The sequence below is a fragment of the Benincasa hispida genome, chromosome 12 (assembly GCF_009727055.1).
Source record: "Benincasa hispida cultivar B227 chromosome 12, ASM972705v1, whole genome shotgun sequence".
In the NCBI taxonomy this organism is placed as follows: Eukaryota; Viridiplantae; Streptophyta; class Magnoliopsida; order Cucurbitales; family Cucurbitaceae; genus Benincasa; species Benincasa hispida.
Window position 1 is genome coordinate 33,677,695 of NC_052360.1, and position 11,160 is coordinate 33,688,854.

Below are 11,160 nucleotides of genomic sequence, written 5' to 3' on the forward strand. Positions count from 1 at the left end.
GTAAAATTTGGAAATATATTCGCATACTATCTTTTTTGTATTAAAATTATTAATATTACTCTAACAAATTTTGATTAAAAAATTATTATTGAATGACTAAATTTAGGATTTATTGAAAATTTAGGAGCAGAATCTAAATAATTGAGGTTTAGAAACTATGATATTTTAACCAAAAAAACATAATCAAGGCCAGAAGAAAAGTATTTCAATTTGAAGAATATGTAACAATATAATTAAATATCAAAGTTACCCAGCATACCAACTAATTTTTACTAATCATTATTAAGGGAAAAAATTACATACAATATACATGGAAGCTTCCTAGTTCCTTGAACCATTTCTCAGCCGTCTGATCCGATCATATGTTCACCTCCAAAAAAACTAAGCAATTTATTTATACCTCAGCTTCCCTTTTAGGGCGGTTGCGAGTTCGTGGAAGAGCTGGTTTTTCTTCAAAAGATATTTCTGAACCATCATCTTTGTTCTCCTCATCTTCCTCCATGATAGCTTGATTAAGAGCAAGCTGGTTCACAAACAAAATACAACAGACTCAGTGCCCATTCCCCGATTATAAAAATCAATTTCCCTAAAGAAAACAGATCACCATACATAAAACTGAACCAAGGTGTCTTTTCATCTCTTTTATAATAAGAATGTGAGAGCCCTAGTTAGAGATATAGTAGGATTATTAGTAGAATATCAGTATAGTTATTAGAAGGGGCATATTAGTAAGTAGGTAGTAAGTTTGTTACCGCTTTTAGTTCCATTGCCTTGGAGAGTGCTTTGTTGTGCTAGGTCGCTAACTAGTGGGAGTGGGATTGAGAGGAGGGTGTGAAGAATTTTGTGGGATTTTCTCTAGGGAATTTGGGAGAGATCAGCACTCTTGAAAGGCTAGGTAGGTTATCTTGTTACTTTTCTTATAATATAAAGACATATTTCCATATATTTTCATATTTAAGCATTCTTGCGTTTTCTATGTTGTTCTTCAATGTTCTTATTTGGAGGTATCCCATCAGTTCCATGAGCTTTGCAATATGGTTTTTGCCATCTTCTCCCTCTCCCTATTTTAGTGCTTCCAAAACATTCCTGCTTTACACAGGGCTACGAGGTGACCAAGGTGGGAAGAACATGAGATGTTTTGAGGTGCTTTCAAAGTCCTAATTTAGGGCTCTCATACATGGAAAACTTAGGTCTCTACGATAGAATTTGGTTTTTCATTTTTGAAAATTAGGCTTATAAACACTACTTTTACATTTGAGTCTCTTTGTTTTGTTATCTACTTTTTAGAAATGTTTTTAAGATCCAAGTTTGGTTTTGAAATTTGGCTATACCAAAATGTTTCTTTAGGAAAGATAAAAAATCATGATAGGAAATTGTGAAAAAACAAGCATAATTTTAAGGTAACTCGAGCTTAGTGGTGGTGGTGATTGGTGAGAACTGAGGACATATGCTACAAGAAATATGAGGCCTTTGATGTCTAGATTATCCTATTCAAGTAGGGGATCATCTAATCAAATGGCCATGAATCTACAAGAACAAGCTCTAGAGCACTGATGCACAAAGGGGGCAACTTTTGGGTAAGTGGGGGGTATCTCTCCTCTTTCTGATCCCATTGAACTTAGGGAGAGTGCTACAAATTAAAGCAATCAACCCCGTTAGGAACAAGCTAGAACAATCTTAGTATTAAAATCAGATCTTGCAGAGCTAGCTTGAATGCATATTAGTCACAATTTTTCAACCCTGTAATATTTGGCCTCAGAAAACTCATAACACACTGCATAATCTTAGTTTAGGTGCTACCATGTTAGAAGCCAAGCCATATCTAAAACCATAAAAGAAAACAACCATACATATTCTAAGGGTAAAACAAAAGCAAATGTGATTTTCCTCAACAGTTAACAGTAGCCTTAAATCAAACAGGTTATGTGCATTATCATACAAACCTCGATATAACAAAAACCTCAGTTCAAAACTCAAGTAACCCTATCTAAACCAAACTTGAACGACAAACCACAAGAATCTCCCATCAAAATTCAGTCCCACAAACAAAATGGAGCGAAATTAGCAATAGAAGTTACCTCCTCGAGAAACTTCTTGTCGAGGTTATCGCCGATTTTAAGAGCGGTGAGGACAGTGATGAGAATAAGAGATAAAGGGATGGAGAAGGCGAAGATGTAACTGCTGGTGCTGGCGCCGGCACGAGTCGTCACCACTCGTAAGATTCTGGACGTCGATGGGTAGCCGGAGAATGTGACCGCCGGCGAAAAATTGGAGGGCCTGAAGAATGCCCGTGGTGGAGCAACGGAAAGAGAGGAAAAGGGAAAGGGTCGGGTGGAGATAAGGAGCTTGGCCATAGCTATTGAAGTGTATGGAATTGGAATGGACATTGTTGAAGGTTGGAAGTTGTTATCATGTAAATGGGTGTGATGACAATGAATGGCCCAACTCCAATTCAATGGACCTCTCTAACCAATTACTCAAATAGTGATATAAAAAGTCCATCTATTTTCATGAGGGGATACCATTTGTAGGGGCTCGAATGAAAATTGGCCATTTTTACTTATGTTAGTCGCTACCTATTTGACCTCGAAATGCATACGAGGGTCACACATTCTCACAAATTTTCGTTCTTTCTTCTCGTTTTGGATTTATTCCTCTCGCTTCGAGTTCATTCCTCTTGCTTCTTCCTCTTGTTCTTCATCAAACACATCTACAATTTTTTTATTTTTTCTTCCTTCAATTCTTCCTTTTGTTCCTTTCTCTTGCTTCTTTGTCTCGATTTTGCTTCTTCATTCCTTGATCTCGCTTTCTTCATGTAGCTTCTTCCTTTTGCATTATAAAGAGCTTTTTCATGTTTGTTTTTACGAGTCCATCTTCTACAAGGCGGCAATGAATTTTTTTTTTTTTTTTCATTCTTCTGTTCCTCTTCTTTCTCCATTCTCCAACCAAACATTTTTTTTTCTTTATCATTTTTCTTTATTTTTTCAACTTTTCAAGCCAGGTATAATTATTTTTTTAAATTTATTTTCACGTGGATCTTCAAAGAGAAGAAAATCTTAAGAAATTAGAGAAGAATATTTTAAAGATTTTTTTTTCACTCAAATCTTGAGAGACAAGTTCTTGAGAAATTAGAGGGAAGAAGATTTTTTTTTTATTTTTAAATTTTATTACACCAAATCTCGAGAGAAAAGAAGATCTTAAGAGAGAAGATGAAACAATGAGAGAAAGGGGGAGAGAAGTAAAGAGAGAGAAACATGGAGAGGATGAAATTGACTCAAGAAAGGAAGAATAGGAAAAAAAATGAAAGAAAAAATTGTATGATGAAGAACGAGAGGAAGAATCGAAAGGAATGAATGAGAAGAGAGAGGAAGGAACAAGATTTCAAGCTCGTATGTGTGTTTCAACGATAAATTGATATGTGGCTGACATAAGTGAAAAATCCTTTTTCTAGTAAATTTAAATTTCGGGTCATTTTTCATTTGGGCCCTCGAAAGGGATTATCTATACAATTTTTTCAAGAATATTATGTCAATTATCGTTGAACTACTTCTTAGTTTGATGTTTACTTTTATATCAAATTTGATGAAATAAAGATAATAATTTTTATTAAAAAAAGACAATGTTTTAAGTAGAGGAAAAAAAAAACTTTTTTGTTCCTAGGTTTTAGGTTTAACTTTCGTTTGGCTCTAAGTTTTAAGTTTAATTTTAGTTTGATCCTTAGATTTCAAAATGTTATACATTGAGTCATTCAGTTTGAGTTTGGTTTCAATTTAGCCCATAAGTTTCAAAATGTTACAATTTTACCACTGAGATTTAAGTCTTATTTTAATTTGGTCCTTAGGTTTCAAAATTTATATTTTGAATCTCGATTTTTCTCTAAATAACCGTTTTTCATATTTAGTGTTAACGTGTGATGATTAATTTTAAATAATTATAATAATTACAATTAATTAAGTTTCACTATTTTTATCACTATTAAAATTAGATTTTAAAATCCACTTCATAATTATTTGAAACTAATTAATAGATATTGATATCAATGACTGAAAGTGAGTATTTAATGAAAAATTGATGTTAAAAGTGCAAAATCTTGATACCTAAGAATCAAATTGAAACATAATCAAATCTGTACATTTTGAAATTTAGAGACTAAAATGAAACCAAATTCAAAACTTAAGGACTAAGTGTATAATATTTTGAAATCTAAGGACCGAATGAAAAATAGAACGCAAAACCTAGGAGATCATAATCATAAAGTAATTGTAAGGACTATTTTATAGATTTATACAAAGTTTAATAACTAAATTTAGATATTTGAAAATACAAAAATTTAAATAGAATAAGTATCAAAATATGAAGATCAAAATAGGATTTTAACCCATATAAATATATTGTATTTGTATAAAAGAGGAGAAACTTTTTATTTTTATTTTGTTAACAAGTCATGGCATTAAACTCCTTTTGTGTTTGTCAATTTCTTTCGTGCTTTACTATGTGACATTGAAAGTATTCAATGCAACATATGAAGCTCAATCTTAGTCAAGCCAAGTTGTTTGCTTACCACCAACATAGTTTCCACTTCCATGTCATCTATAGATTTCCAAAGTGATGGTGGAGAACTCTACAAATAGTGAAACTCATTCTTTTAAGTATGCATGTAATCTATACTGACTCACGTTAATAATTCTTGTAGTTTCTTAAGCGTTAGAGTTCTGCTAAAGATGATACCATTTGTAGTATATACAATGTTGGGATTGGTATCCTAATTCTCTCGGAGTCTCGTTGTTTTGTAAAGATACACATGATTTGATGAATAAAATAAATGTTATTTAATTATGGCTTTTACTCATATCCAATAAACAAAGCTCCTCGGTTATCTTATGTGAACTTAAGCATGTATATGTGATATACAAGTGGATCATGCCTTAAGTAATAACCTAAATAGGTCTGTAGTATAAGGATTAAGGTGGGATACCTGATCCTGGTGACACTACGGATACAGCCCGCTTTGTAGAGGTTTGCATGTATTGTAAACTACTATAAATGGTAGATCCTAACCTTTCATATGGAGACGTGCGAGCGGGGGTGTCCTATACAAAGAGTTTGTATAAGACCTGGACCACGAGATGACTAGACTCTATATATAACGCCGTTGATACTAGAGATTTACATCTCACCTAATCGACCATAGGTGACACGACCTCAATCGTGAGTGTTTTGGGAACTCTTGCCTTTGAGAGCGGTCCTTTGATTAGTATGGGTGAAAGTGGCCAGTTTGCCAACTTAACATGCCTACCTTTTTGGGGACTTGTCTGATCTGAGAGCTGGGAACTCAATCCACAAGATGAAATTCACTCCTTTCCCAAAGTAGGGATAAATAAAGAGATTGTTTCCTTAAGGGTTGATTCCGGGGCTTGAACATAGTGGCCACAACTTCTCTTTAGAAGAGAAGACTCAGTCATAGTAGAACTATGATTTATGTTTATTAGAGGGATCAGTGATACTTAAGAAGTTAGATGTAACTACAGGGGCATAACGCTTATTGGCCCAACTGTACTTACGAGCGATCTGTAAAGGGTTGTTGCACTTCTGATTGGTTAAGATGGATACATAATATATCTATGATAAGAAGAGTTTAGATATCGGTCTTTAGTGCAGTGCCTGATAGTTAACGAATGGTGGATCCCGTGACTAAAGAGTTTAGTCAGTTATTCATGTACCATTGGAGCTTCAAGCTACAGGTCCATAAGGTCCCCTTGGTAGCTCAATAGATTTAGTTGAGGATCAGTTCTTGGTGTTGATTTGAAATGTTCAAATTGACAAGAGGTATTTTGATTATATATGATATAATTGGTATGATGTATGAGATACATCTAGTGGAGGATTAATGTAAATGAGATTTACAATAAGTACCATGAAATAGAAAAAGAACTATGGTTTATATGTTTCATGAGATGAAATATTAAAACTATAGGTTGTAAATATAGTATGATACGTTGATTATCATTTATATTTATAATAATATTAATTATTGGATAATTAAATTTTTTTCTTTAATAACCAATTGAGTGGGAGGTTATTGGTGGTTCATGGTAACTGTAAGATAAAAGTAAAATGGTTTTCCTAATTTTAGTAAGTTTTCATAAAAAGTTTTTTTTTGATATTTTCTCTTGCAAAAAGAAAACTCACGGAGCTTGTCAAGTAAATACAGATTTACTAAACGACAGCTTGAGTGAGCTAAACGATCGTTCAGTATTTACTAAGCGGCAGCTTGCCCAAAGTAAACGATTGTGTAGTGTTTGTAGGCGACAGACACTGAGCTATGCGATGAACTAAACTATCGCTTAGCTTTTGCTAGATGATCGCTTAGCTTTAGCTAAACGATTGGGCATCGACCTATACGATAGGTTTCTGTATTTTTCCACTTGCCCAATTGTGTACACGATTATTCATTCCTTCTTCGTCTGCCTCATTCCAAGTCCGAACAGAGCCTACTCTTTGGATTCTCACACCGAGAATACCAAGGTAACCTTTTTGGTAGTGTCTTACTCAACTCGACACCGTCGAGGTTCTGTGGAGGTCGTTCATGTTCTTGCTGAGGAGTTCGTGACCGAGGTGATCGCTGAGGATGAGCACGAAGTGTTCGTGCACTGTTTCTGTCGTGTTGTTCGAGCGTTCGAGGTTATTGTGTTCGAGCGTTCGCAAACAAAGAAGAGTGGAGACGAGTCTACAAATGTTCGTAGCTTTCGCCTTGTTCATTTGTAGTTATCATGCTGTAATTTCTGTATCAATTACATAACTATATGTTTTGTTTACTACTATAATTTGTAATGTTCATTCATGATTGTAATTTGGAATGATCTTTATTCTGCTGCTCATGAAAATCTCGAGTTCGATTTCCTTCAATTGGTATCAGAGCCAGGTTGTTTTGATATTCCAAATTACAACTCTGTTTTGAACTCATTTTATAGCCACGGTGGGTTTCTGCATTTGTGGTTAATCGTTTTCTGCATTTGTGGTTGAGTTAATGAATGTTTTTAGTTTGATTGCCTTTTGTTAAAGTTTTTTGTCATTACAAAGTGTTAATTTGTAAGGACCCTTATGTTTTTGGGTATAATTAACTTTCCAATCGAGTCTGTAATTCAAAGAGTTTGAGTTCATCGAGTCGTTTGTGATTAAGTTTTGAAGCATAGAGATGCGGTTCTCAACGAAGAAGAAGACCAAACGTTGGTCGTATTGTATAGCCTCAAGTAAACGATCGTTGGGATTTACTAAGCGATCGTTTAGATTTTTCTAGACGATCGTGTAGTTTTTTCTAAACGATCGTTTAGCTAATGCTAAGAGATGGGGTAAATCGTTTCCTCTATCACATAGCGTTGGTTTCCCGATCGTGTAGGCATTGGAGGTAGACGATCGTAGTGGGAGCATTTGATGCTCATCGCTTAGTAAAAGGCGCTCGCTAGACGAGCATGTAGTTAGCAAGCTTTATCGCTTAGTTACTACCTATGCGATCGCGCGTATGCGATACGGAGGCACTAGCTAAGCAATCACTTAGGGTGATGGTATTTTTGTGCATCGTATTGTTTATACGCATCGCAGACGGCGGGCGTTGTGCGGAGCGCGCTAAGCGATTGTGTACTTCAGGCTTCATCGCTTAGTAAAGGTACACGATCATGTAATAATAGCTAAACGATCATTTAGATTTTTACTAACGATCGTGTAGTATTTTTGCTGAACGATGTTTATCTTTAGGAGTGCTAGTAAGCGATTTTTAGAACGAAGTGTTTGTTTTATCGTGTAGATGATCGCGGGGTGCTTAGTACACGATGGTTGGAGATGCGATGATTTGTCCGAGCGGTTCAAGACACGGTTCGCCTGTTTGAACCGTAGACTTCTTGTCTTTGCAATAGTTAGCTTTCCTTTTGTGATTTTAAGGCAATTTTCACTCGATTCATCAACATTTATTGCTTATACATGTGATGTATGGTACTTATTTGCCAAAGTATTTGTCATATAGTTAAAACCCACCTTAGGTTGTGCAATTATTCATGCATCATGTATTATAAGTGTTATAATCTAGCATGAAGAAATTACTCGAAAGCATGCGCATGCATCATGACATATAAGAGTTATATTCTACATGCAGTGAGCATTATCATGCATCATCCTTTTATTATAAATTTTATAGTCTAAGGGTGAATGGAAGCATGTTTTGTTTGTTTCATTGTTGTTTTGTATAAGTGTTATATAAAAGAAGTAGAAATGAATGGACAATGCATTGAGCATGACACTTAGGCTGTTTATAAGTGTTATGAATGCCTTGCATGTGTTAGCTTCGCATTGTGATGGTTATTGTTTCCATTTATAAATGTTATAAAGGAAACTAGACCTAAAATTAATAATTTAGAGTTGCATGCAGACTTAGGGTGAACTCAAGTTTTTTAAAAGAGTTTTAAAAATTGGATTGAGATAGACCTAAGCTCAAGTGGTTCTAAAGAGTTTAGTAACCTAGATTAATCTTTTAAAATCGGTTTAATCGGATTAAATTCGTTGGAATAAAAGATTAAATTTGTTGTAAACCTATCTATAAGGGACCTTTTGTCTAAGGCAGGTTTTGGCTAGGCTGGGGTTTTTAAGTTGACGGAAATGTAACACCCCTACCTGGAAACCTACCTGGAAAAGTGAATTAGATAGATTTTCAACAAGCATGCGACAATTTGGTCAAAGACTCCGTTAAAAAGTTTAATGGATGATGATCAAAAGTTGTTTAACTTTCTAAGGTAAATGTTACTCTTGGGCAAACCTAAAAGTCACTTAGTTAAAATCCTTAGCCGCGTTTTTTCTAAGTAAGCTAAACCTTAGGTTATAAAATACTCAGTGGGAGGAAGAGGCGTATTTGATATGTCTATGATTCCACTCATGTTTCTCTCTGTATGTTCACACCCTGAGATTCATGCTTGGCCTCATGGTGCCCTGGATGCATCCCCTTCGGATGATGTTTGCATGAGTCAATATCAAGGTGGATAGAAAGAGTGTTTATAGTAAATGAGTGAAAGATGTGTGTCAACACGTCTTAGGTCTCTGTCATTGGTTCACACTGTGAGATCATTCTGTATTCCCTCGTGTCACCTTTTGTGCGTCCCCCTTCAGATGGATTTTGTGCAGTTGGTCAAGATCAAGGTGAACTCCAGAAATGGATAGGGTTGCTTTAGGTTTTGCCCCAATCGGATTTTTTTCCTTCGTATTGGCCTTTTGGGACGGACCTCTAGGGCTTAAAATAGCGGGTCACACTTACGAGAGAATGTTAAGTAAGTTAATGATCTCTTGGCCAAATCAATGATGGCTACTCATTATAGGAGCAAAGTTGCTATGGTATTGATGACTGGTTGAGATATTCTCAATTCAGAGGAGGGATAACTGACCTCCCTTCGGCGACTTTTGTCCAAAACCTTTGAAGCGTCATTGCAAAACTAGATGTCACACGGGGTTCATATTAGTTTTGCTAAAACCTTATTGGATGTTGTTTTAGTTTACAACGGGTATTTTCTTAAAACCTAACATAGGTCAATGTGTTTTTCTTTTCAGCAACTCGTTAGTATTTTCGTTTAAAGTTTTTAATATGACCGACTACTTACAGTAGAAAGAATCGTGTGAAACGTCTTTCGTGGCAAACGACCTCGATCCCATTACTCTTCAAAAGAGGAGATAAGACAGTAAATATGATTTATTGGTTTTGGAGACGTGTCTGGTAGAAAATGATGATTCTGCCTGGGTCCTAGATTCAGGTGCTACCAATCATGTCAGTTCCTCTTACCAAGGATTCAATTCCTAGCAAACGTTGGCACAGGGAGAGTTGACTCTTCGAGTCGGTACTAATGAGGTTGTTTCAGCTGTTGCTGTAGGCAGGCTGAAGTTATTTGTTGACAAGAAACGTTATATTTATTGGATAATGTTTTTGTAGTTCCTCATATTAAGAGGAACTTAATCTCGGTTTCTTGTCTAATTGAACAAGGCTATACCATCTCCTTTTCTGAGTGTTTATTTTCAAGAATGGAATGGAGATTGGTTATGGTTCAATGGAAAATAACTTATATGTACTAAGGCCGTTAGTCATAAAATCCTTGTTTAACACTGAAATGTTCAGTAGGGCAACAACATCTAAAAGACCAAAGGTTTCTCCTAAGGAAAACACCCATCTTTGGCATCTAAGGTTAGGTCACATCAACCTCAATAGGATTGAGAAGTTAGTGAAAAGTGGACTTCTAAAGAGTTTAGAAGAAAACTCCTTGCTGATATGTGAATCATGTCTTGAAGGCAAGATGACCAAATGACCTTTTACTGGAAAAGGTTATAGAGCCAAGGAAGCCTTGAAGTTTGTACATTCAGACCTCTGTGGTCCGATGAATGTTAGAGCTCAAGGTGGGTAAGAATCTTTCATCTCTTTCATAGATGATTATTCAAGGTTCGAGTATCTCTATCTAATGCAATGTAAGTCTGAAGTCCTTGACAAGTTCAAGGAGTATAAGGCTGAAGTTGAAAACTTTTTAGATAAGAAGATAAAAACACAACGATTTGATCGTGGTGGAGAGTATATGGACCTCCAATTCCAGAACTATATGATAGAACATGTGATTGCATCCCAACTCTTAGTCCCTGGTACACCTCAGCAGAATGGTGTATCTGAAAGGAGAAACATAACCTTGTTGGACATGGTTCGGTCTATGATGAGTTATGCTCATCTTCTAGACTCGTTTTGGGGTTATGCAGTACAGACTGCATGTTATATCCTCAACAACATTCCCTCGAAAAGTGTTTCTGAAACACCTTTTGAGTTATGGAGAGACTGTAAAGGTAGTTTACACCACTTCAGGATTTGGGGCTTTCCGACACATGTGCTAGTGACTAACCCAAAGAAGTTGGAACCGCGTTCGAAGGTTTGCCTCTTTGTAGGCTACCCCAAGGAAACGAGGGTTGGATACTTCTATGATCCAAGTGAGAACAAAGTGTTTGTTTTCACAAATGCTATCTTCTTGGAAGAAGACCACATGAGGGATCATAAACCACGGAGTAAGCTCGTTTTACGTGAGATCTCTAGTGAGATTGAGACTGTAAAGGGTTCAACAAGAGTTGTTGAACAGGCCGACAAATCAACAAGAGTTG

General features: G+C 35.8%; 1 protein-coding gene across 1 annotated transcript; it reads right to left on the minus strand.

Moving 5' to 3' along the window:
- Positions 1-192: 192 nt before the first annotated feature.
- On the minus strand, positions 193-2,454 carry LOC120067823. Its single transcript, XM_039019416.1, has 2 exons — positions 2,079-2,454; positions 193-523 (listed from the first exon to the last, which is right to left on the minus strand). The coding sequence occupies exons 1-2, from the start codon at positions 2,385-2,387 to the stop codon at positions 395-397; spliced, it is 438 nt and encodes a 145-aa protein (XP_038875344.1). The 5' UTR covers positions 2,388-2,454; the 3' UTR covers positions 193-394.
- Between the last annotated feature and the right edge of the window lie 8,706 nt (positions 2,455-11,160).